We start from the raw sequence: 27,873 nt of genomic DNA, 5'->3' as shown, positions 1-27,873 counted from the left end.
ATCATATTTAGAGGAGAAAATCTTGTACGTCTTGCCGATGTTCTTTTTAGGATGAAAGACCTGCGCGTACCGGATCGTATCATATACGGTCGTGATATATAGAGAACGCGTGTTTGCGACAATAGGGAGTGCGTTCTCTAACCTTCATTAAGATTAATTTCCTCACTGTATCCATCTGTTTTCGCGAGCAAGCTCAATCAGATTCACCATACCGCAGATTTTTCATTCGATTGCATCATGGAGCACGTGTCGCACGTGTGTGATATTCTTTCAAAAATAACCGATCACGAGGATTTCGATCAAGCCGATTTTTTTATTTTGGATTGAAATTGATTAACGCGATTGATCAAACCGATTGTGATCATCCATCCTCGTCACTCATATTTTATTTCTCATTGTTCCGCACGAACCGCCGCGATTCTTAATATCGACTCCCGTTTCTCCGATCGTCGATCTCTCCGACTTCTCAATTTGCGCTCTTCCGGAGCAAGCTCGGAACGCGCGATTGAAACTGAGAGCGAACCGAAGGAAAAGCGCGGTGCTCTGGATCGCCCACCGAAGTCGACGATCGCTCCTCCTCCTCTCCGTTCTCATCTCCCCTCACTCTCTACCGTACTCTTCCAGCCACTAGCTTTCTCTCTCTTTCTCTCTCTCTTCCTCCCTTCACGCCCTCCACCGCCCTCTTATGCCTCTTCTCTCCTTATCCATCTCCCGATCTATCTATCAGGCTATCTTCGCCGCCGGTCCTCCCTCTTTATCTCACCCCCACATCGCACAACCAACTCGCTCTAGGCGAGCACGAGTACGCCACTCCGAGATCGTGTAGGTAGACATTGCTGTGCGCCTCCACGAAGGAAACATAACGAGGAACGCATGCGTCGATCCTTTCATATACCCTCCATACACACCACACCTTTCATTCCGCATTGAATCGCCATGGATTACGAATGAAGTGTTTAAAAGGCCTACTTAGATTAAAAGTGATACCCGAAACTTTGGTTTACTTTCATCTTTTTGAAAAGCGCCATATATGATGTCTATAGTTATGTGAAGCATCTTGTAGAAAAATTCGCGAAAAATTATCTCGGGAAAAGGTACTCCTTGATGAATATAGTGCTATCTTTCTTAACAAAAGCCTTATAAACATTATGCGAAATTTGAGGAAAGTAATATCGGAGACACACGCTTTACACCCTAAATAAAAGGATTTGTGCGCGGCGAGTTAAGCTCCGGGAGTGTAAATAGATCCGAACGCAACTTCGTTAGTTGATTCATTTCTGCTCAACTTTAAGTTTAATAAAAATAATATTTTGAAACCTACTTAGAAGTTTAAAATTAGAATTAGAAAAACGAATAAATATTATATCTGGCTTAACATTTTTGTTAAAGAAAGAGGAGGAAAGTCAAGTTCAAATTTTTTGTGACGCAATTCAAACCGTAAAATATTTTTAATCGATTTGAAAAAGTGACAAACAATATTTTATAAAATTTTACTATAAATTTTTTTTCAGATGTTTTTATCTCTCTGTTATAAAGTTAGCGCAGAAGTGTCTCGCTAAAAATTTAGCCTTATATCAAGAATGTCATGGTCATTAAAAGCATGCAAATTTTATCTTATAAATATAAATCTAGTAATTTAAGAAATGACAGACAAATTTGTTAAGTGTAAATACTTTAACAAAAATATAGGACATCGCTTCGATAAAATATTATTCTACTCTACGCATGCCTGTAAATATTGACGAAAAAATAGATTTCACAGTATCTAAATCACACATATGTAACATTACTGAGTAGAAATTACTGATAAATCGGAGATTGCAATTATCAACTATATGTTCCTCTTCTCTGAATATAAATCTATTCTCAATTATTCCATAATTAATTTCCGAACATATGTATATGTAATATTATTAAAAAATCAAGATATAAGAAATATACAGAAAGAGAGAGAGAGAGAGAGAAAGAGAAAGAGAATTATTATTTTTTAAATATTAATGCTATTAAATAAAAAAGTTTTTCTGATAGCAATAATCATGCCCATTTTTCAAAATGTATAATCAATAAGCTTATACCATTTAAAATATATGTTTATTAAGCCCAAAATTATTTTCGAATCTATTTTGGGCTCTTTCGTAATCGTTATTTCGAACGCGTGTTCTTGTCATGTATCATAAGTCAAGGTCAGTTTTCTGATCTTCGAAATGAAAGAACTGTCGATCGTGTCATTTACGCAAGAATTGTCTACGTAGTTCTTTAATCATTTAAAAACAGATTTCTACCGAGATAAAAAAAAAGTACGTCATACAATTTGGCAAATCAATACAACAGTCGCAAAAAATATGTATGCAACCGTTAAGAATGATATAGATTTTTAAAATATATTTTTATGTATAAGCAAAAGAATTTTTTTTTAATATTAGAATTTAATTATAGCCCGCATTATTTCGCGTATAGTTAAGACTTACCATTGTTTTTATTTGAATATTTGTTACTTTTTTTAACGTTTTAACTAGAAATTAGAATACGAAAACATTTAAATAAACCTATGGAAAAAATATAAAAGACGTTTAAATTTTCGTTAAGAAAAAGTGGTCTCCACATCAATTGAGAAAATCATATGCATAAAAACGTAGAAAATTCAAAGTAATCTCCAAATCCAAATAAAAAAAGATATATATATATATATATGTGTCACATTCGATAGTTTTTTTTTGTTAAAGATTTTTCTTAAAATTCTACCGAGTTTTTTTGAAGTTGAAAAAATTTAAAAGCATTCGCTAATGTATGCTAATGTATGCTTTATTATGAAAAACGTCGCTTCTGACAATAGTTGCTTCCGAACTTGCTCTAATATCATTCTACCTTATTACATGTTCCATAAAAAATGCAATATTCATATAGCGCAGAAAAGTGTCATAAACGTATTCTCTCAGTGCATATGTGTCGTCACGACACGTGCATTAACACAGCATACGCAAATGGGCACTTATATTCAATGCATTTTATGCATAATGTATTGACAACATTCACAAATTTCTCTCTGCTCTGCTTCTGAAAATGACATGTGACACATCCGTAAAATTCTTCAATTTTCAAGCGTCTACACTGTTGTCTCTTGCACAACTTTTCTCGCGATTCAATATAGCGTAAAATTATGGATTACAAAATTACGTTGTGATTTGCTCAACTACGCTTTTTGCGTAACAATAACAGAGAGAATAGAAATTATTTTCTTTTATAAAAAGATTGCAAAAATAGCTTTAGATTTAAAAGATATAAATATACACCGTAATTGCGTGACATGCACTAGTATTTCATGATTACATATTATTTGATACGCAGAAAGTTTTACTTTTTGTCTTGCAAAGTCACATAGAATTATTGCCAACAATTTTTACCGACATATCGTTCTCATGAATCGAATACTGCGGTGAGAGATACTTTCGACAGTAGATAAAATGCTTTGGTACTCGAAATAGTTCGATTAATATTCATCAATGTGCTGCTATATAACTTTATTGTTTTTTTTTCTCGACATTCTATAAAATATATCTTAATAAAACATATTTTATCCAAGCAACGTGTATAAAATACTATTAATTGCCAGTTATTTTCATATTATTTTTTATTAATTTATTTTATTACGCAATGATGTTACGTATATATATATATATTAAATGCACGATAGATATTTATTTTTGAATGACTATATAAAGAGATAATCCTGGGGGAAAGAAAATCCTTGTAATACTTTAAATAGATATATAATCTTATAAGTTCATTAAAGAAATGTTTAAATATAGACGTAGTGACGTGTAAAGCCGTGTGAGAAGATATCAATAATAGAAATGTTCGACCGCGCGATAAGTGCGATAACGTATAAAATAAGATATGATAAGGCATGATTCGCCTAATGATTAAAAAGAGTTAAAGAAAAAATTACGCAAATAACTTTCTTATCCGTTGAAGATATTACAAACGAGCAATATTTTAACTGAAGTCCCCACTTATTAATAGATTACATTTTCCGCATCTGATAATTGGATCTTCTACCAGCTTTCATATTGAATTTTTAGCATTGATAAAATCTTTGCAATATGATAACGTTGTTCAACAGCAATATATTGTAGTTTGTAAAAAACAATTTTATATTTATTATATATATTATATACTATAGCATATATAAAACACATGTGTATAATTATTATTATATTTTAACTTATTATAATTAGTTACTTTATAAATAAAATTAATTATTTTTTTACTCTCTAAATTTCTTTGAGTGAAATCTCACTTCAAAAAAGTTAAAACTGTCATTGACAAAGAACGATAAATTTACACTGTTGCATAAGAGTAGCAGATTTTTTTTAAGGGAGTGAGACTTCAGTTCTGAAATGAGAAAAAAAAGCATGAGGTTCTTTCCTTTGGAATGAATCTTACTCTAAAAAAAAAAGAATAAAAATTTACCACTCTTATTCAAGAGTGCAGATTTTTTATTTTTTTGTTTCAATAATAACAATATTTTAACTCTTATATGAGATTTTACTCTAAGAAATTTAAAGAGTAATTATATATATTTTTATTTTTTAATATATACATGCAATTAAAATAAATAAATATATATATATATATTTATACTGTATGCACTTTCTTCCTCTTATAAAATCTTTTTATGTCATAATATTTATATTTTATATAAACTTATGATATGTTTTTATATCATTACATTAAGCATTAAGAGAAAAAAACGTTCTCAAAACGAGAAATTTATAACTGTGGCAAAACCTCTTGAAATGATTAATGTGCGGGAAGTATCATGTTTCTCTTCATTTCTCGTAATTTGAAATATATTGATTGTTGTCAAATTTATAGCAACGCGTAAAGTAAAATCTTATTTTAATATGAAATAATTCAAAACTACACGAAGGCAATTTTTATCAAATTATTTAATTGCCACATAACATAAAAAATACAATAAAAGTTTGTTACATAATATAGTATATGTATATTTAGAAAGTCTCGGTTACAAGCAATTTTTTTCTATTGTCAATATAAAATTCCGATAAGATTCACATATCTATTAATTTCAGATATATCTGATCAAAATACGTTTGAAGTAAATTGAGTTTTAGTTATTAATTTTTTACTTATTGAGTGATATCTATATATTAAAATTTACAGTTGCGATTGCAACTATGCTTTCTTGAAAAGAACCAAATATTCTTATTACAAATTTGTCATTTTAAGATAACGATGGTTATATTTAAATACTTGTTTACAGCACTGGAATTGTCTACATCTTGATCATTTAAAGCAAAGATATGTGATAAATATGGATAATCAATTCAGATTAAAAAAAAATTAATCATCGAAACAATGATTGACATCTGAATGGGATGATATTTATATGAGGAAAAATAATATGATGGATTAAATAAAACATATATAATTATATCATTGAATGAATATACACTACTCAACAAAATTACCTGTTTCACCCTACAAAAACAGGCAAATTTCAAAAAGTAGAATAATTTCGTAAAAAATCATTGTATTGAGATAAAAGATTATGAGTTTCGCGTGTTCAGATCCATTCTTGGAATGCCAGCGTTTCGTAAACCTTGCAGTCCATTACTAGTGGAAACGCTAGCATTCCAAGAATGGACACGGAGAAAACTGCGAAACGCTGGCATAATCTTTATATAGAAAGCAAAGCTTGGAAGTTTCAAGAATATCATTGTATCGAGATGTTTAAAAATGCATTTTACAATTTGCATTTGCATTTGCAAAAATGCATTTTACATTTTGCAATTTGCTTTTTTATAGTTTTGTACGATTTTTTTCTTCGAGTTATTCAATGTTGAAGCAAAAATGATCCTTTTTGCAGTATATATATATATATATATATATATTAGGTGTTGGAATTAATTCGTAGCGTTTTTAATGAAAGAATGTTATTTATTTCACATGAGCATTAAAAAATACATTAATGAAAGTACTTCCCATCACTTGTAAAACGCTACGAATTAATTCCAACACCTAATATATATATATATAATATATATCAATAATTAACCTTTTCGATTTTTATATACATCAATATAATTAATCTTTAATATCTTAACAAAGTTATTTCTCGAAAATTCTCATACTTTTTAATAATCATTTCTTTTTGTAAATGCTATTAATAATAAATCCACCTCTTAATATTTATTATCATATAACGTCAAGTTTTGTAGAAGCAACAAACAATTTTTTCATTTTTTACTTCTACGTGATCAGTGCTCATAAAATCAGTGCTTATAAAATTTGACTTTTTATTTATGACTGTTTTATAGATTTTCTTTGCTTACTATATTAGATGGGATTTTATATAGAATTTATTTTCCATTATGCATCTTAAAGTATTTGTGAAGCAGATGTGACTTAATTGAATAAGTCTGGAATTTATTTTGAATTTAATTCGACGTCTTAACATAAATCATCTTTCTGATATAAAAAGTTATCCTTTAAAGGACAAGACTTAAATGTTACATTAATTAATTTTAAAGGTCACTCACCGCCGTAAGAATGGCTAACGTGATCTTTCAAGGCCTCTGGATAATCACTGGGGGTTGTAGCTTCGACGTCAAAAGTGCCATAAGTAATATTATGCTCTTTCTTGATGAACTCAACCATTGACTTCATCATAAGCTGACACGTATGTCTACCAGCGACTTGATTTTGCCCATTCGTTGCATAAATAAGATGTACTTTATGCCACTCGTAGCTAATTCATAGAAAAGAAAAGTAAACGAAAAATTTCACATTACTTCATCATATTCTTTAGTTTTTTTATCCGCGTTTTATCAAATATTCATATTCATCACATAATTGTCAACAATCTCTCAATGAAGAATTAAGAAACACGCAAAGAATAAATTTTTATTGTATCAATTTAATCGATAAATTATTATATAAACTTTGAACTGTACGTACTGTTCCATTATGGCCACAAAAAATTTAGCGATATCCCTGAAAGCCAAACTTCCGATTCTTGTGGTCATGAAATATTCGTCTTTACAGTCAACTTTTTTTTCCGTAAAGTCAAAAGTAAAGCCTCCTGTGGTGATTAATGGCGCTCCAAGAAATTTCACCACTCTGCCGACGACCGCTGAAAGAAAACTCTTAACTCTAATGTCACATTAAAATAGCGTATAATATAAAAGACTAACTTGAAAGAAATATGCTCATATATTCATATTTTAAATATAAAAAAGAAATAGTAAAGAGAGAATACATAACATAAAACATAAAAATGAATAATTTGTTTCAATTTTCCTTTTTGTTCAAATTTTTCTTTTCGCTCTTGTAATGCATGCGATTGCAATTATAAATCATTTTAAAATATACATCTTTATGCAAAAGATTATGGAAATTTTAATATAACATATTAGAATAAATCTTATATAATGGAACAGTTTTCTCAGACGGATGTAATTTATATGTAGATTAAAACATGAGCAACATCAAAATGGGTTTTAGAATCATTTTTAGATTGTAGCAAATATAATTTTAAAGAATATACAATAAAATTCAAAATAAAAGGATTTAAGATTACGTACCGACGCAGTAATCGCATGCTGGTCCGAGAAATAAGTGCACACAATGCGAGTAGCTGTCGATCGCGCCGATTTGCGCGTACATTGCGTCGCAATGATCATCTTGTGGCAAGAATTTCAGATCAAGCCAGTGCGGTAACAGATTTCGCGATCTCGCTTCGTACACCGCTAAATCTGCAAAAGAAAAAGATAATACGCTCTCAATGTTCAGGTTAACACAAGCTAAACTTTCATAAAATTGAACGTGCGCGTATAAAACTTGATTTCATTCAGCTTTACATTTGCTGATCCCAGCTTATTTGAAATGCCAAGAGTGTAGACTGTGACATTAATAAGACGTTATTAAAAAATAAAACGTCACCTTGCTACTTGAGTGGTGAATTTGCTCACTTTTTTATTCCGTTTCAAGAAAATACTGAAAAAAATATACTAAAATTTGCAGTGCCAATAAAGTGGACCGCATCCTTAGTATATTTTTTCAGTGTACACAATTGATTCCCAGAGTAGCTCTTACCAAGGACGGGGAGAACCTTAGGCAGAGAAATATCGTATCTCGGATCCTCCGGCAGAAGAACAGCGACCCTCAGTTCGCAAGAAACAGCATCATCGCGACTCGCGCTGCACAGTGTGTCGCATTCTGCACAGTGCTCGCAATCGCGACGCAATTGTATCTCGCCGCGACACGTAACTTTGCCTTCTGCCCGATATATCAGCCATAAGATCATTAGCACGACGATCCTCATGCGGGAACCCATGTGTACGAATCGGAAGGCGATCTCGGATCAGATCGAGCTCTTCGTCACGCTGAATCGAAAGTCGCGAAACATCCTGACATCACCGACAATCACAATCACCCGATAAATATCTTTATCATCGCGAAAAACTCTCCACCGTGTACAGAATTTCGATTCATATGATCACTATTTCGTCTTAAAATCGCGCTGCGATCTTTGCAATTCATTCAAACGCGATACGTTGTACTCTCGAGTTTCTACCGATTTGTCTGACCGTATCGAACAGTTGTTTCACTTGTCGCTTCCTTCTGATTTAATAGCGAATATTGATTCATTAAGCGAATTATTCTCTAATGAATTAGTGTAACTGCATTATCCCGTTATGATGTCTCGTACGATCGGCTTTATTACAATAAAACTATAAATAATGTTGAGTGGAGCTTTAATGAGATTAATAAGAATTTAATTTGTAAAATGATCACTTTTCTCTTCTTTGAAATCAGAATAAAATTCGAAATCAGAATAAAGACTTTAGATTAAATTGTAATAAAATAAAAGAAACGAAGAAACCTCACGAATTTTTAACTTCAAAAATTAAACTTCATCGGACGAACATCTATTAACTGCTTCTGGTCTGCTTACTTTTCGAAACTTGCTTACTTCGAAAGATTTTGTAAACAGCGTATTTATGTAACGTCAACTGTAATTTATCAATTATTACCACTCAATATTGCGTTATCTGTTATTTTAAGAAGCACAAGATCATTGAAGATTACAGTAATTATAATCGAGTCCTAGTGCTTATCGGAGATGTAACGTATTAGTTTAAAAACTATTTAGATTTCATATCGCGGATATTTTTAAAGCGGATATCGTACGCGACCATCGACTATTTCAAGAATTCTATCAACGAAATTATGTGCAATCGCCGAAGAAAATATTTACGTGTGAGAGTTTGCACGGAACACTAAGTACCGAATCTATTAGATTTGACGAAAATCCTTAGTGTATTCGCGCATCTTTCCGTATTTCTTTGTCTTTTCTCAAACTCCGTCGAGCACAAATAGAACGCGAATGCTCGATTAATATCGAGAGAACGCAAGAGTATTAATAAAAAAGAAAAGCATCACGTGAAAGAGTAGTCAATTCAGATTTTGGAGGTATCCGAACACGCGAGAAAAAGAAAAGAGCAGGAGAGAGAGAGACAGACATCGCGATTCACATCAGGATCGCCGGAAATACACTGACACCTCACGATCACGCGACCGCCTTGTTCCAGTGACAAACGAGCACTTACATACACACGCGGCTTTATCACGGATATCTCGCGTCGATTGATAATAGTTATCGAAAACTCCGATATGCACACTCACATGGCTATCCCCTCCCAAGTCCTTCAAGAGGGTTGCCGCTTCCATTTCATCTCGAGAGATCGAATTTCTGCGAGGGTCTTCTCCCTACCGCGTCAAGCGCACCCTCGTTTAGAGGATTATCTCCGATGGTTAGTTTCTGTATTGTCCTCTGCCATTTTTCCATTCGCTTCTTCTTCGAACATTTCTGCATTTTTTTCATTTGCCTATCCAAATTGAATTATCGTTTTTAAGTTTATAGCGCTGTTTTCCGTATTAAGCTGTATTCTGTATTAAGTTTGAAATTTATGAAAACAATTAGTGAAATTGTGTAAACTCTAAAGAAATGAATAAAAATGAATAAAAAGCGTCTAACAAGGAGAAGATACGATGGGATAATAATCGATTGTGACGGAACTCGTTGTAGCGATAGGTCTGCATATCAAGTGGTACTGGATAAAAGGATATAATGCGCTTCTCAAGCGTTTGTGAGAAAATTGATTAAAAATTACTAAAAATCGTTGAATAAATCGTTGGTTTTCAATGATTTTTTATTCAAATACTATCAACTTTACAGAAAAACAGCGAAAGACGAAAATTGTTTGTACTTTCTTCTCATAAAATTCTGAGAATTTTTTTAGAATTTTTAAAAAATTTTTTAATACGTATTTTCATACGACAAAAAAAAGTTGATATAAAAAATTCTAAAAAAATTCTTAAAGTTTTTATGAGAAGAAAATAAATGATTTTTGTCTCTTGCAGTTTTTCTGTAAAGTTTTTCTGTTGATAGTATTTAGAATAAAAAATGATTAAAATATTCGGCAAATTTTTTAATCGATTTTCTCACAACGCCTGAGAAGCATTATATCCCTTTATCTAGAATCACTTGACATGCAGACCTATCGCTACAACGAATTTCGTCGTAATCAATTATTATCACGTCCTCTCCTTGTAAGAGCTGGTGCAAGATATTGTTGCGAATTATAATTAGTTTATATAATTAGTTTATATAATTAGTTTATATAATATTACATACTATAGATAAGAGTTTCTATAGATAAGATCCTCTTCAGTATGTAAAATTAAAATCATAAAGTGAACTTTGAAATTTGTGATTACGGACGGATATTTAAAATTTAAGAATATCTGTCTGCATTTTGATCGTTTAATATAATTTTACATGAAACATGTTTTTTTAAAGCGTGTACAGTAAAAAGTAAAATATCCTTTCGCTGCGTCTCTTTACAGTTATTACTATAAAGAGAAAGAGAGAGAGGGAAAGAAATTAGTTTATAGTCATTTTTAGCATAAATAAAATGCGCTTATTATACAAAGGGGATGAAATAAAAAACATTTATTCACTTTTGAAGTTTGCGCAATTATTATTATATTTCTTTCTAGTATTTTAATATTTTTTACATATTTAGCAAATAAATATCGTATAAAAGATTGTTTAGAAAAATGTTCATAAATTTCCATTTGACGATGCAAAAACGACACATTCTTTTATTTGAATTTGGATTTTATTTTAATTTAAACATCATTTAATTTAAACAAAGCGTTAATGTCCAAACATTTGAACGTGTTGTTATTGCATGTTGATCGAGAAATAGTTTAAAACTAGATAATTTTCATTGTTTAATTTTAATGCTACTTGATCAACTATGTTCTTATCAATTAATTTATAATACTGCTTTTATATATATATTGGGTCATCTAAAAAGTATCCGCGGTTTTTTGTCACTAGATGGTGTTGATGGTCAATACATCTAGTGACAAAAAACCGCGGATACTTTTTAGATAACCCAATATATATATTAATATATATATATATATATATATATAATATAATATAATATAATATAATATAATATAATATAATATATTTATATTTATCTCTCTACTTAATTCTTTATACTATATACGAAAAAAATTAGATGCAGATTTGAATCGCCACACTATCCGCATATGGCAATTGCATGTTCGTTTACAGCACTCTTTATAGTGGAGTATCGTTTTCTGGAACTAATCGAGCTATATTATATATTCGACTTCTCCATCTCAATGTAATGCAAACATAGTTTGTAGGTAATGCAACACCGATGTTTTTAGGAACATATTGTTAAGTTTGTTAATGGTGTAAATAATTGGTGAAATACGCACGTGCGTTGAGAAAACATCTTGAATAAAATGAAAATTAAAAGAATCAGAAAGCTAAAGCGTAAGAAGAAGTACAATCAGAATGTGAATCGAAAGAGGCTGCGAAATAAATTAAGGAAACAGCCGAATATTCCATGGTACACTTTCTAACCTAACTCACGTACATTTATTACATCGTAAAAGTAGAGTTGTTCGATATATTTAAGATTTCGTTTACACAGAATATTTATATATTATTTACGTTAAATTTTGAATCTTTAGTAAATATACAATATAATGCCTCCGATTTTCCTGTAATTTCATAAATATATTTTGTATTTCCACGTGTAGAATATATTCTGAGAAAGAAAATCGGCGCTTTAAAAAGTTCATTTTTTTATAAATTAATTTTCGAAGTTTTTTAATTATTAGGAAAATGATAATTTATATACATACACATTTATAGTATATATATTTTAAAGAAATGTTAACTCACATAAAAAGAGTTAAAAAAGTAAATTTTTAATTACAAACTATTCTCTGCTACACTTCAAATTATATGAGAAAAACTAATTTTCGTTTTTAATTAATTAAAGCAGAGAATCTTTGTTTTATTTTTAATTTATTGATTTGGAAAATATAATTCACTAAGTATCTTGAAAAATTCTTTAATTCATTCATTAAAATTAAATTTTCTTTAAAAATAAGTTCTGCCAAATAACCAATTAAGTATGCTTCTCTTGTACCATAGAATGATAAATATACAAATGCCTGTTCATTTTAATTAAATTTCTTGCACAGTTCATCTTTTCGATTTTTTTCTTCAAGATGAAGAGAAAGGGAAGAAAGATGAACCATGCAGGAACTTCAGCTAAGAAATACAGATTTAATTTAATTTAACTTAATTTAATTTAGTTTATTGCAAAGCTATAAGAAATTTCAATATAAAACGAAAAACGGGGCTTGAGCGATGATTTTCCTTCTCAAAATATGCTTTATGCGTGGAAATATACAAATTTACAAAATTATAAGAAAGTAGAGAGCGTTATATTACATAATATTTACTGAATATTTTTTATGTAAACAATATAAGTAAAATGTGTAAATTATTATAAACTAGATAATACAATTCAGAAAGAAGTAATTAAGTTTTTTAATTGTTCATCTAATATTTTAATACTGATAAATAAAAATATATAAGTGAGATAGTTTTAATTCAGTATGTTGCAACAACATAGATTTTGATGATCCATACATTGTTTACATTGTATACAGATAAATGTAAATTATTATATTTTATAAACAAACAACTTGCTGCTGGTAAAAGTTTATTACATACTTTTACATTTAGCATACTGTAAATATTATATTATTTATTGATTCTATTACTTTGACTTTTAGTGAGCAAATAAAAAAAGAATGGCAGAACAAGAATTCTATTCGTGACAATTTAAAAGAAATGGGTTTGGCATATGATACAAACGAGGCGGTGCAAATTCCTAATGTAAAACACGAGATGTTGGAGGATGCCAAGAGAAAAGTTAAAGGAAATGAAGATTTGTCAGATCACGAAAACGAAGAAATGAATATGACTGCAGCAAAAAGTTACGTGATGGAGAAGTTGGAAGCTGAAGCAAAAGCTCCTAGAGAACGACTTCTTAAATTGCCAAAAGGACAAGCACAATTTCTCACTTATTTAATAAAGAAATATGATGAAGATTATAAGGTGAGATTTTTTACAAATAAAATTAATGTTATCCCCAAACGTAACTGATTATGTATTTTCAATGCAGGCGATGTCGAAAGACAAGAAGAACCATTATCAATTAACTTGGAAGCAAATACGAGCCAAGATAAAAATGTTTAAGGGAATTCCGGAACAATATAACAAATTTGTTGAGAATAGCAGTACGCAGGAATCCTGACGTGTATAAATGTACATTAGAATTTTATTGAGATTGTATTTTTACATCGAGATTAATGTATACATAAATCAGCGACTTAAATACTATTGTAATTTGTTCTAATTTGATAAAAACAAAAAGAATAGATTACATTAAGCATGTTTCATTTGTAATAAAATATATTAGCAAATAAGAATACGTATAATAGAATACGTTTTTAAATGGATTATATAAAAAAATACATGTTTTGCAGTATTTTAGACTAATGATTTAATGAAGTATACATAAAAAATATTATGACTTGATAAATTGCGATCAAGATAAAAAAGATTCTTTCGTTTAAATAATTCGATGTAAAATTTTTGTTATTAAATTTTTATGTGGGATGGGATAAGATAAAGACATACTAGAAACAATTTTGCTTTAATTATATAAATTTGTAAAATATGTGATAAAAAATTAACGTTGCATTATCGATGTTGTTAGGCGCCCTGTTTCCTTTTTGTGCTCTATTATCGTTACATTGTTTCATTGCGCAAATACATAATAAAAAGCTGTAACAACAATATAACGATAATGACACTCAATAAAAATCTAGCTTTTTAAGAGGGGCGATATTACTTCTGATATGGACATTCGCAATCACACTGAAATTATTGACATTCGTATTTGAATGCGTATTTTTATATACCTATCTGTAGAATCAAATCCTAAACATAGCTCTTAGATTAGTTCAACGACATCGCGAATGTCGATCCCTGAAGGAATATAGGTCCAGTCTTGTAAGGATCACGAAGTTCTGTTAACGCTTTAACCAAAGGTGCTCCGTCTCTTAGATCAGATCACTTTGTTTCTCAGACGTCCCAAACACTCGATCTCAGTTTCAAGTACATCGCCACGCTAAAACACGCAATCGAATACAATTTAGGAATTTACATAAATTGAAAAATGCGCATTAATAAATGTTAATGACGACGTATCATACACATGCTGAGAAGAATATAATTAATTTATTAAACATAGAATTATACCTGCAGATATTCAGGTGGCTTACGTGTGAATCCTACACCGGCCGGGGTGCCGGTAAGGATCACGTCGCCTGGTAACAACGTCACAAATCTGAAATGTTAACATCGTTATTACGCGTATTCTTAATTGCATGATTTTTATCGTCAAGAAAAATACATACTGCGAAAGATAAGCAACTATCTCATGAGGTTTAAAGATGAGTTCGCTGGTATTGCCATCTTGCTTTAGATTGCCATTCACCCATGTCTTCACGGATAGATTGTTGATTTCACTTATCGCTTCCTTGATGATTACCGCCGGACCAAGGGGACAGAATGTGTCCATTCCTTTACCAAGCAGATATTGACCACCATTTCGCTTCTGCCAATCACGTGCCGTTATATCCTGCGCTACTGTGTAACCAAAGATATAATCCTCGACGTCGTCATTACTGAGGCCTTTGCATTTCTTCCCAATCACTATCGCCAGCTCCGCCTCCCAATCGACCTTCTGTAAATCCAAAAATCGATTGCGCTTTAACTTCCTGTCTGCAATCTGAGTCTTTTTTTTTACACACAAGCAAAGTTTTATTCTTAAATTTTCCAAAATAAAGAAGGGTGGAATCCCTTTTTTAAAATTTCTTATATTTGTTTGGCAATAGAGATGTTGAAAAGTAACTGTAAATTTTTCACATCTTTTTGAAAGAGAACATTAAAAAAAACTTGGGCTAGACAAAAAAATTGCAGGTAGCGAAGATTGCAGACAGAGAAAGTAAAAATATAATTGCAAAGGAATTGTATTTGGAGAATTAACCAAGCGTGCGCGTCTTCCGAAACGCTCTGTATAAAACACATAATATTGTTACAGATGTTATATTTTTTTAGAGTGTCAAAGATAAAGTGCATAATGATTAATGATATCCTTTTGAACAATTAGACGCAAACCCGATTGGTATTCAAGCTCCAGTCGCTGCAGACTCCGCGAGAAACTACTCTATTATGACTCTATAAAAGAGTCATAATAGAGTATGTTCACAGCTGGGAACGAATAGAATAACAATGAAAGTGGGAGTCATGACGTAATTCTAGACTAAAAATACATAATTCCCAATAGAATTGTCATGATCCTCAAAGAGCAGATCGTGTTTCGATAACACTGTTTAACATTCAAATTCTTTCGTGTCATAGTACATGTTTGTGAGATTTTTTTTATGCTAAACACAATGATCAGAATTTGTAGCACGTCAGGATTTTGAATAAATTGGAGTGAAATTTTAGTCTAAAATCACTTCGATTTACTATTACATCCCAATTTACTAAAAATCCTGATGTGCTACGCAAATTCTAATAGCATTGTGTGCAGCGCAAAAAATCTTTAAGGTATATAACATTTTGAATAAAAAAAAGTGATTTTTTTGCTGAACTGTGTAATACAAAAGTTAAAAATTCGAACCATAACTTAATAAAAATGAGTCAGTATGATTATAAACTAAAATTTTTATTTGAAAGTTTAAATTATACTTTTAGATGCCATAGATTTTATTTAGAAACAAAGTTTTGTTTTTCCAAAAGAATCTTGATGAAAAATACCATTTTTGCTCATTTTGCTTCAATTTATTCAACCATTTTTGCTCATTTTGCCTCAATTTATTCAAACTTCTGAAGTGTTACGTAAATTCTGCCAATAGCGAGTTCAGCGCGAAAAAATCTTCCGGGTATATACTATGGCACTTCGAAGAGGAAAAAAATAATTTTATTGTCGAACAATGTAATCAACTCGGCATTTTTCTCCTCCTCTCTTTCTGTCGACTTACATCCGAGATCTGCGGCAGCAGGATGTTGTCGCGGGGTCCAATGATGTTGCTGGGAAATTTGCTAAAGATTATCGGACTCTCCGGAGTTGGTATACCTTGCTCCTGACAATGTCCGCTGTAGTTGAGACCGATGCAAGCGAGCTTGTCCATGCGCGTGATCGGCGCCAGGAGGTTCACGTCGGCCTCAGGTGTAATGCTCCGTCCCTCGGCGACTATTCTGTAACCAATTGTTCGTAATTCAGCGTTTTAGATGGACTCTGGAATCTCCGATCAAAGTTAATCAACTTGCACGCGAGATGAAACTTGATTAAATTGCTTTTTTTTTATTGTGGCGTCTCTATAGAAGTCTCTATAGAAAATAAGCTGTGCGATGTTAAAAGATAAGGCAAAAGAAAACAAACAGCAGAGAATGGAAAAAGAGAAAGTTTGATTAAATTCGCAAGCAGAAATGCGTCCTGCACTTCCCATTCATGCACAATCTTGTTAATTATGATAATCGATGAGTAATATGTGGTTCTAGATAACAACCGGATTTTCCCGGAAAATCCGACTTACGGTAATGAGAACAACCTCATTAATTACTTCTATGTCTAAATCTCATCAATTATTCGTCCAATATCTCAGCGTTAATTCCATGCAGTTAATCAAGCCGAGCACAATTTACGTCTCTATTGTGTTCACTGTGACATCGTTTCCGATTGTAGCGCAACGTGTTGTGTCCATAATTTTTGCAAATGTTTTCCTCATATCGATTCACGTCTCGTAGAGAGATTACGTAACAGAAGATTGCGTGCAAAATCTCAAGTTCTCTCGTTAAGGCGCCTCCAGACAACATAGACAATATAACGTGTACCAACATTAGCAAATATCATATTGGGTCATCTAAAAAGTATCCGCGGTTTTTTTGTCACTAGATGGTGTTGATGGTCATATATCTAGTGACAAAGTACCGCGGATACTTTTTAGATGACCCAATACATACGTAATTATCCATATTGAATGTAATATTTAACGAATATGTGCAAAGTTGATATATTAGACATATCATCTGGAAGCGCCTTAAAATATAATGTGTAATAAATGATATGATTTAACTTAAATTTTTAAATTAACGTCTTTTGTTATAATTATCTATTTTAAATGTCCAAGACATTTAATTTTGAATAATTAAGTACATGTAATACTCATTTGAACAACGACGATTATTGTGATTTAACATTCTCTCATTCTAATATTATTCTAGCTTTAATGGTATAATTACTTCTTCTCTATATATATCATTTTCAAAATAATAGCACTCTTTTTTGCAAAAATTATTGAGGGAAGGCTTCATGAATATCTTCAATAGGAGAAGATGAAATAAAATGAATAGTTTACAATTGTATTAGGTGTACAAATAAGTTTCCGCCGTTTTTAATCAAAAATTAAGCATTTATTGTTGTGAAATTGCTTGTTGAGTCGCTCCTAATGTAAGTGCAAGTTCTTTTTGCGTTTGGCACGAATCTTCATTCAATAATGCTTCCAATTCCACGTCTTCGTACACTTTCGGCCTTCCGCTACGTTCTTTGTCTTCGACGTCAAATTCACCATTCTTAAATTTTTGAAACTATTCACGACAACTTCTCTCACTTAAGGCAACCTCACCATATGCTTCTACAAGCAATCGATGAGCCTCAGCTGCAGATTTCTTCAAATTAAAGAAGTAAATCAAAAATTCCCGCAAATGACGCTTTTCGACTCAAAACTCGACATTTTCACACAAAAAAAATATATGATGCTGATACAAAATCGCTAGTATTTCAAGATTATGTTGTTGATAGATATCCAACCTTACGATATAATGTTTTACATCAGACAATTTTAACCATAGCTTGTTAGTGGCGCCGTCTTTTGTCAAACGGCGGAAACTTATTTGTACACCTAATAATTTACACTAGTTCTTATGATTATTAGTGATAACATAAATGTCATACAATTTTAAAATGCGGTAACTTTTAACATGACTACATTATTATATTATATTATAACATGAAGAATGTATAGAAAACATTCGACTTTAACAGAAAGAGATTTTATCTCTCTTTTCTAAGTAAAATGAAGTTGTGCGGAGAAACATGCCTGTTTTCTTGAACCATAACAATGAACGAAAGCGATATTGCATAAATGAATGTTCTATTAGAGCGAATCGATTACTATTCTTATCACTTGTCCTAGTTTGATAGCTAAGCATCATCTGACATGATTAATAAATTCAATTTAAAATAAATGGAAATATATTTTGTACGAGCAGATAAATAAACGTTACTCTATTCATTAAAGCGTACTACTTTCACTTAAAAAATTTCAGCTGTCCCAAAGAAACTTGACAGACTGCCAATTGGCAAGTACGAGGCGCCTTCTTAAGTTAAGACCAACGCACAGACTTTTGCATAATGTATAAAGCATAAAAAAATCAATCAATCAAAATCTTTAATTTCGTGGAAAGGAAAAAATGAAGGAATTATTTTGATTGGTTCATTTTCTTATGCATACGTGATGTATTATGCAAAACTAGAATTTCCGCTCTTAGTATTAATAGCTGCATCTAATTGAGAGTTAACAATACAGTGATAAAACGACTTAATTATCGAATATGATGCGTTATGCGAAAGCTCAAAAACTTTCAATGATAGCAAAGTGATGAGACCGCGGATACAATCAATAGAGGAGATGTTTGTCGAGACTTAGCCGAGATCGATAAGTCGAGCAACAGGAAACATGCAATGCACGATTTATAAATGTCACGTGATGACGTAACGCATAGTAATCATTCACTAATGATTAGAAATAAAATCCGCGAGAACACTTATATTTATATATTAGTCACGCGACACGTATTTTTTAATTAATTATTATTATGCTCGGGAACAATATACAGATTGGTAATAAATTCTCAAATATATATTTGTTAGGTTGTTTTATTTGGAAACTTATGACTTTGGAAATTTATACCGTGCTCTTAGTCCGCGACTTACAATAGGTACTCTTATTTATTCTGTAAGTTAAACAAAATCATCTATCGTTTAGGTCACGGATTAAGCGCACAGTGTAAACATAGCCTATGAAATTGATTGTTAAATGTTTAATTTGAAAAACTTTTTGTTCTAGGAATTTTTATTCCTGAAACAAAAAGTTACGTTATTGACAGAAAATATGAGAATGATTTTGAAACACGACAGTAGTACACATGCCACGATATAATCAATATTATAATGATTGCGCAACGACAGAATTTTAATCGTATACAAATAAAATAGCTATCGCCTTATCAATTGGACATACTGACATTACTGATCATCAAATTATTGATAAAGCGATAGCAATTTTATTTACACGATTAAAATTTTGTCGTTGCGCAATTATTATATTATTGATCATATCATGATGTTGTGTACTGCTGTCGTGTTTCAAAGTCACTCACATTTTCTGCCAACAGTATGAAATATCAAGGACATTATTTAATACGAATTTAGATTTTTCTTCTATTCGCAGAGAGAAGAAAAAATATGTGATAGGATTGTAAGAAATTGCTTGAGTGCACTTGTTTTATGTATACTTTTTTTATAACTTTATCGCCTCGTTTATCGCGAATAATAACTCGGAATTTAGTTAATATCTGTTAGCAATGAAAAATTCTATAATGAAATAAAATTAAATATAAAATCAATAACTTGATAAGGCTATATTGATAACGGTTAAAAAAAATGATTCAAAGATATGACTCGATATATTACCTAAAAAGGGAGGATCAATACATATTATATGTGTGTAAGCGAAGAATGTAGTATTGTAACAACTAGTCGAAAGGAAAGAAAAAAAGGGGGAAAACTACTTTATCATACGAATCGAATTCCGAAAGCACCAACCTCTCTACTGCCTTCCTTAGGTCGAAATCGTCGTCCCTGGCGAAACAAATGTTCACGTTGAGATCGGATATTTTTTTCTTTCACATCGCCCGTTAATGTAATTCATATATCATCTATATATACTAAAGTCTAGAATTATAAGCTCAAGAAAAAAAACTTGTGAAATAACCCCAAGTTGAACTTATAATTATATTTTTTCAATTAAAAGACGTATTTTTCCAAGGTATCCAACTAATTTCCAAGGAAATTGTCTTAAAAAATAACATAATTGAGAATAATTATTATATTAAAGAGTAACATTATTGTGATCTTGTTGGTTATCTATTACCAAACCACTTTCTAATCATAATCTCTCTACAGTCTAATTTAATTTGGCGGGAAGTATCTACACATCATCACGTTAAATGATTACAAATCGCATTAAGCTGTACAAATATTATATATCATATTATAATCTTATTGTAATTATCATACATCGACATATCATCGTCATCTTTCGCAAATATTTGTATCTTGTATGATCAGATGCTTCTCAAAATGCCTTGAGTTAGCCCGGATTTAGTTATTGATTAGCTCTCCTACCTTTTGGCCTTCTTGAGAAGGTCGTCGCCGCCCTCCAGAAATTTTTTCAATGTATTCGGTATTCGCGAGTCAACCGCGGACACGGCGATAATATCACCTCCCTGCTTCAGCTGGACCCCAAGATGCTGCGGGCCACCATTTTTGTTTGTGAATTGAACGAACCTGCAAAAATATATTACGATTAATACCACGTTAATCGACCAGGAAAAACATGAGAGCCGGTCTAATCGTTACGTCACGTATGATATAACGATAACGCGTTTATTATTATTTCATGCTAAGAAGTAGAAAATAAAAAATTAAGTTATATAATTTTAACTCCCCAACAATAAATAGTTCTTGAAATATTAATTTTATTTCTTCGTAAAATTTATTTTTTATAAAATGTTCTTAATGGAAGGAATAAATAATACGTATACACGGTGTCCCGCAATTTTTTTGCCAAGCGCTTTTGTGTAAATAGAGCGGACTAAACTGAGCTGAAATATCCTCTACTATTTTGCAATTTTCGCAATAGTTAACGAGATATTAATTACTAAAAGTTGCCGAATATTAGTCTCCAATAATTTTTTACTCAAATACTCTCAACTTTACAGCAAGAAATAAAAATTGTTTATTTCCTTCTCATAGAGCTCTGAAAATATTTTCAAATTTTTTTCAAAATTTTTTAATTTTTTAATATTTTCTCGTTGATAAAAATAGTTGCCAATAAGAAAATGCAGTTGACAAAAAATCTAAAAAGTTGATAAAAAATTCTAAGAACTTTTCGAATAAGTTTTTTAATTTAGTCCGCTTTATCTGCACAAAAGCGCTTGGCAAAAAATTGCGGGACATCCTGTATATTTTAGTTTCAACATATTAGGTGTTGGAATTAATTCGTAGCGTTTTTTAATGAAAGAATGTTATTTATTTCACATGAGCATTAAAAAATACATTAATGAAAGTACTCCCCATCACTTGTAAAACGCTACGAATTAATTCCAACACCTAATATAATATCTTTCATAATATTTTAACACATGCGTTAAAATAAAAATGACGATATATTTCTCATTTAATTAGCATAAATATCTAACATGCAGGCGCGCGCGCGCGCGATATGTGTGTGTGTGTGTGTGTGTGTGTGTTGGTTAGCATTCAAAATATAACAGTTTAACAGTCTATAACATAACAGTCTATAACGTATCAAATTTAGAAAAATATACATTATGTTGTATGCTTTCGTAATTCAAACATTTCGTAAGTTTCACATTTCAATAACAGAGTTTTCCAACGATAAGAATCGCAATTAGCGATTCTATTTTTTAAACTAAATGCAACCGATAACATTTTTCATTAAAATTCTTAAAATTATGTATACAGAAGCCTCTAATTATTTCTTATGAATCATTTAGTGGCGTTAACATCGATTTCACTTATCATTTCCTGACATGTAATCATATGAGGAAGAAAAAGAGATTTTTTTAATAGATTCTAAAGACGTAATTCTGGATGTATGCTCTTTTAATAGGCAGATAACACGACGTATATTACACATGACTGTTGCGCCAGATAGACATGAACGAATAGTAAAATCGAACCGAGTATCACAAATGTCTAAAAACAGTATTCACAATTCGATCGGAAACTTTAATTTACATTGAAATAAGTATACAAATTGTAATTAACAGTTTAAATAGTTCTAAATTAACAGTTATTTAAATAATTCTAAATAAATATTTAAAAAGTATAAACACATTTATAGTTGATACAAGGTCATTAATTTAATTATTATTTTTATTAAGTAAATATTTATTTAAGTAAATATTTACTTTAAATAAATGTTTACTTAATACTTAAAAAAATATACATATATTAAGAGTTGTATAATAATTTTTTCAGTATATCAATAATAAACTTGATTTCAGAAAATCTGGGAATAATGTATTCAACAAATCACATAAAAAGAATTATATATATATATATATATATATATATATATATATATAGAAAAAAATAAATAATAAATTAAATTGAGATTCAAATTTAATCTTATATATAATGAAACCAGACCTCAATCAATATAAAACGATTATATAGCATTTTGACATTCTTAGGTCTGTTTTTTTTACAGCTGAACTAATATGCACTTTCTGAAACAAGTGTACATTTAAAGTGAAATTTGGTCAAAGCGAGAAAGCAAATTTTCTAGTGCTGTTTAGTGCAGGAACAAAAAACAAACTCTCCATCTTAGTCTGCTAGTCTTTTTGGGCACACCGCACAAACAAAATTTCACTCTCTAAAATAGCAATTGTTAAGAACGACGGAGTAAATAAAGATTTTAACATTTGAGTTAAAAAACTATTTGGTAATGCAACAGAGATGTTAGGGAATAATCCTGAATTTTTCTACATTTTTTTGAAAACCTAGAACAGTAAAAGAACTTGGGGATAAAAAAGTCTTAAATATATTGCAGATGTACCAAATGTAAAAAATAATTGCAGATTGATTAAAACGATCTCTAAATATAATCGAACTCTGAATATTGTCGTAAAATCAGAACAGCGCGACAGCGACTTCAGAGTTGTTGCATCCAGAACAACGAAATCACGACGGAATTACGATGTTCGAAGGTTCGATTACTCAAAACGCACGAGATTCCACATGTCTGTTACAGCCCTGAATTGTATAATGTGCATGCTCACCTCATATCGAGCGCACAGCTCACGGAGAAGTTTCTATAGTTGGTAGTGCTAGCAACGGCAAGACACGGATTGCCCTCACTCTTCCCGCACGTATTAGCGATCGCAAGGCACGTTCTCCCTAGTAATCGTAATTTTCCGCGATACGGCATCTTTTAACACGCGTAATTAGAGAGAGAAAGAGAGAAAGAGATATGCGACTCGAGAACGAGAGGGAGCAATGAGGAGCTAATCGGTCAATGAAACTCAAAAGCAGCCGAGAGATACGAACACCGTGAAGGACAAGAGGCAACTGAGAAGTGAGAACTGAGGCCATATAGGCCGACAGGCCACGCTTTCAACTCTCACGAATGTCACGCACGCCTGTCACGCGGCACGTTAGGGGTCCAACCACGTGATCTCCTGATAAAAAAAAAGAGCAAAAAGACTGATTTATGCAATATTTTAGACAGATTGCTGGAAAAGAGGAAAAAAGAAAAACGTAAGGAATTGTTGAATGTACGTTAAATGAGAACGCGAACCGATGAGCATGACATTGCAAAATATGTAATCTTATCATTTTAAAACGACAAATAGCTCTAACATTTGCGACAAAAAAACATTAGAACCGTATACATTGTCACTAATTTTGCATCTAATTAAATATATGAACTTTATTGTAATGGAGGAAGGAGCGAGGAATTGCGAAGAAAAAATGTGTTTCCCATAATCAATATTTTTTGTTATGTATATAATACTAAATTAATATAATAATAATAATGTATAAATATTATTTAACATTCTGTTTAAAATCTCGATAAAAATATAAAGATGGATATGTATGATAATCTAAAACACTATCTATAAATATTTACACAGAATATTTTATGATACATCCAGAAGAATGGACAGCATTTGATTACGTAGTAAATATAATATTTAAATAAAAGAGAATGCGGTCTATTTTAATAGTATCATCTTTAATACCATTTTTAATATTCAATCAAAAGCTTACAATGTAGCAATTAACAATTAGATAATGATTAAGGTAACGGATTTCTCCGAGTGTTTCTGAACTCTTCGCGATTGTGATACGGTTCATACGGATCGTCAATATAATAGTGCCGTCTCTTCCAGTACTTGGATACCATCTTGTCCAGAAGCGTCGACTGTGTGGCATTGCAGAACACATGTTTCCTCAGCCTTTTTTTTCTGGCGGACGATTTTGTCCATAGCTTATTGTGTCGACCTGTTCTTGTTCTGATCCAGATACCCCTGCAACATTTTATTTTATATCTCTCAAAATTTTGAGTTTCTACAAATGGCTGATATTCGTTCTTCAAGCCCAGTTTCACAATTTAAAGTTTACTCTTAACCTCTTAATTTTAGAATTGGAAAAAGATGAGAAATAAATTGAATCTCGGTTAAAAATTAACCGAGTAAGTTGTGAAACTGGACCTAAATATTCAAGACCATCTTAAATCATAATTTTTAATATACATAATTATTTTCCAATTCTTTATTACACACGACGAGTCATTTGTATTTTGGATTATTTTTCATCACTTTAACAAATATAGAAAAATTATGATTTTTTTTCATATATTTTAATATCTTTCGAAAGTATCAGTATCAGACCACTCTTCGCCCTGATAAAGTGAATTGCGACTATGTTTATAAAATGTTGGCATTTCAGAAGAGGATAATCTCGATAACAGATAGCTTCTCTCATTGTAGAATCCTCAAAAAGTATTATCTTTAGATTTATATAATATATTTGTATAATAAGATTGTGATATTTAAAGAAATTGTATATGAATATTTAATTAATTACCTAATGTGATCTTAGTTTTTTTAAGAAAAAAAATGTGCAAGACATGATTGACTCAATAATGTATATTAAGAGTTAAAATGCTAATGTGAGTGGTTTATCATGTCTTAAAACTTAAACATCTTAAGATGATACTTAAAACGATCTCAAATATAAGTATCAACCAATACGATTGTTCAGAAATATTTGATGCAATCTATAATTTTCGGTATTGTTATGTATTTGATATATTCTTGAAATATTACCAGTGCAGTCGGTAGAAACGTTTTAGGACTGTCTTCACCGTCTGCCGCTTTCCTTTTGCCATAGTAAACTTGATTACAGTTCTTATTGGCACATTAATAGGTTCTGCTGGCAAAGCTAGACGATTTTCCGTTGTCGCATGGCTGAAAAGATAATATTACTTTCATGTAGTAACTTAGTATTTTAGTATCTTACATAGAAATCAACACGTTTCACAAATCACTTCTGCAATATTCTACATTACTTTAGTAGTGTTTTATGTTGCGTAGGTCCGACAGCTGCCCATTTTTGGACAGCAATTGATAGTGCCCCAAACTCTCTGTGTTGTATGGAATTCAAAATGGAATTGCATCTTGAAGTAATGCAATTTGTCGCATTTGTACTCGTCCTCGCTGCGATTCCTGAAAGAATACTAAATCCAATATGTGTGCTTGCAAGATAAATAAAACCAAGGAAAAATGTCTTATATTTTAAATGTTCAATAGCGTCAGAAAATTTAGGATCAATGTGATAAACACATAATTAAATCTTAAAACACATAATTTACGATAAAATTATAAAACAAATAATGCAATTCTGGTAATTGTTTTTTTACTTAATTATACCCTCAGGGCCATATTATCCTGCAGTGAAAAATAAAATTGGACTTGCGGATATTTTAAATAAAAAGAACATAAAATTAAGTCTTTAAAACGCTCTTAAATTTTCTAACGGTAGTGTATGTGATAAAATGTTTAATTATGCATGAGTATTTTAACATGTATGTACAATTGTATATTGTAAATAGAATGTCAAACTCCACAATAAACACTAATTAAAAGTAATATAAATCAATGTTATGATTTCACATTTGATGATGGTTATATTCAGTAGAAAAAGCAGCTTTAAAACTATTGTAAAATTCTTTAATATGATTTGATATGTATTTACTAGGTTTAAATGCATGAACGTTATACATTTATAAATTAATTTGTTAAGCTATGCAATCTATAAATTTTATACGTTTAAATCTAGTGAGGAAGTAAGAACGAAACCAATCACACTAAAGAATTTTACAAAAGTTGCAAAGCTACTTTTTCTGCTAAATATAATTAATGTAACTGTTATTGAATACATGTATTATATTACATTTTATATTGTTAAATATGATTATAACATTGATGCTACTTTTAGATGGTGTTCACTGAGAATTGTTTCATAGATTGATTTTTTCGAATTGAAACATGAAAATTATACATATATACAGAGTAAGAAAAAAATACAGGAATCTTGAAATATCTAAAAGAAATATAAGTTTTAATAAGTTGAAAAACTGTTTCAAATAAAAGTTGTAGGGATTACAAAGATCTATCTACGGATTTTATATACATATTATGTATATATAGATGTACACATTTTTATTTTTTATAGTTGATACCGATGCTGCTGGTGATCATCGATAAGTACAGACAATTGGTGATGTGCATCGACAGCAGCCATATAATTAAATTATATGGGAATTTTTGCGTAATTTTTACTGATATACATTGAATTTAATTAAAAAAAGAATTAATTAAATATGATAATGCTGCGAATAAAAAATGCCCAAGGAAGATGTAGATCTCGACATTCGTGTGAGACGAGAACCCTCAAGTGGAGGTTCAAACACGCGCTGGCGTTCCGATTCCGCAGCGTTCCTTCCGCCAGCCGTGTGTCATGGCGACCGCGGCGAGGCGAACCTAACCTCCCGACGTCTCGCATTCCATTATTCGCGACGCAACCAGACGTGAAATCAGCTAGTGTATCATGGTGCAGCGCACGGTCGACGCGTGATAACCTCGCGACGCGGTCCTCGATCGCAGAATCGGCCGTAGACTACGTATATACCCACCTCGCAGCGTCGCGCTCACGGCACGCAACATTCTTCTTTTCGCGCAGTTCCGTCCGATCTGGTCCGGTGTCCGGTCCCCGTGGCCAGCTGTTCTCCCTGTACCGTAGTTCCCCTTTTCCCGCTGGCTGCCTGACCGGCCACTCGAAAGATGTTCCGAATTGGATTAAAATTTCCTTACAATGGTTTAAATCGGGTACGTAATCACATGCGAGAGAATCGCAGATGGGCGGG

The 27,873-nt window shown here is 31.3% G+C and overlaps 5 protein-coding genes across 7 annotated transcripts in view; 2 read left to right on the top strand and 3 right to left on the bottom strand.

Annotated features, from left to right (window-relative positions):
* The window catches only part of LOC105154771 (atrial natriuretic peptide receptor 1), a 111,955-nt gene extending 104,220 nt beyond the window's left edge, over positions 1 to 7,735 (bottom strand). The window contains exons 1-3 of one of the 2 annotated variants that reach the window (XM_087407471.1): positions 7,608 to 7,735; positions 6,982 to 7,156; positions 6,564 to 6,772 (exon numbers count right to left, since the gene is read on the bottom strand). In XM_087407471.1, the coding sequence (XP_087263597.1) occupies positions 6,564 to 6,772; positions 6,982 to 7,156; positions 7,608 to 7,689 (466 nt within the window). In that variant the 5' untranslated portion in view covers positions 7,690 to 7,735. Of the gene's footprint in view, positions 1 to 142; positions 2,391 to 6,563; positions 6,773 to 6,981; positions 7,157 to 7,607 lie in introns of those variants that run through there. The other variant, XM_087407463.1, reaches the window with a different exon arrangement.
* Positions 7,736 to 11,749: 4,014 nt separating this feature from the next.
* On the top strand, positions 11,750 to 13,882 carry LOC105154720 (nucleolar protein 16). The gene is made up of 3 exons (XM_011070425.2): positions 11,750 to 11,984; positions 13,228 to 13,552; positions 13,620 to 13,882. The coding sequence occupies exons 1-3, from the start codon at positions 11,878 to 11,880 to the stop codon at positions 13,749 to 13,751; spliced, it is 564 nt and encodes a 187-aa protein (XP_011068727.1). The 5' UTR covers positions 11,750 to 11,877; the 3' UTR covers positions 13,752 to 13,882.
* Positions 13,883 to 14,137: 255 nt separating this feature from the next.
* Positions 14,138 to 23,992, bottom strand: LOC105154721 (oxaloacetate tautomerase fahd2, mitochondrial). Of its 2 annotated transcripts, XM_011070426.2 has the most exons (7): positions 23,723 to 23,992; positions 21,039 to 21,200; positions 20,457 to 20,492; positions 16,552 to 16,768; positions 14,920 to 15,248; positions 14,762 to 14,849; positions 14,138 to 14,630 (listed from the first exon to the last, which is right to left on the bottom strand). In XM_011070426.2, exons 1-7 carry the CDS (start codon positions 23,869 to 23,871, stop codon positions 14,568 to 14,570), a joined length of 1,044 nt encoding a protein of 347 aa, XP_011068728.1. In that variant the 5' UTR covers positions 23,872 to 23,992; the 3' UTR covers positions 14,138 to 14,567. The 2 variants fall into 2 exon arrangements, with proteins under 2 accessions (XP_011068728.1, XP_011068729.1); XM_011070427.2 differs by lacking the exon at positions 20,457 to 20,492.
* A 665-nt stretch (positions 23,993 to 24,657) lies between these two features.
* Positions 24,658 to 27,775, bottom strand: mRpL35 (mitochondrial ribosomal protein L35). Its single transcript, XM_011070432.2, has 4 exons — positions 27,643 to 27,775; positions 26,017 to 26,173; positions 25,775 to 25,915; positions 24,658 to 24,973 (listed from the first exon to the last, which is right to left on the bottom strand). The coding sequence occupies exons 1-4, from the start codon at positions 27,671 to 27,673 to the stop codon at positions 24,742 to 24,744; spliced, it is 561 nt and encodes a 186-aa protein (XP_011068734.1). The 5' UTR covers positions 27,674 to 27,775; the 3' UTR covers positions 24,658 to 24,741.
* The window catches only part of Mitofilin (inner membrane mitochondrial protein mitofilin), a 42,280-nt gene continuing 42,106 nt past the window's right edge, over positions 27,700 to 27,873 (top strand). Inside the window, exon 1 of the mRNA XM_011070431.2 lies at positions 27,700 to 27,835. Coding sequence (XP_011068733.1) covers positions 27,791 to 27,835 — 45 coding nt within the window. The 5' untranslated portion in view covers positions 27,700 to 27,790. The remainder of the gene's footprint in view (positions 27,836 to 27,873) is intronic.

This window comes from Acromyrmex echinatior, chromosome 1 (genome assembly GCF_024713525.1).
Source record: "Acromyrmex echinatior isolate Ae372 chromosome 1, ASM2471352v2, whole genome shotgun sequence".
Lineage (NCBI taxonomy): Eukaryota > Metazoa > Arthropoda > Insecta > Hymenoptera > Formicidae > Acromyrmex > Acromyrmex echinatior.
This window is presented reverse-complemented; position numbering and strand designations above follow the sequence as displayed.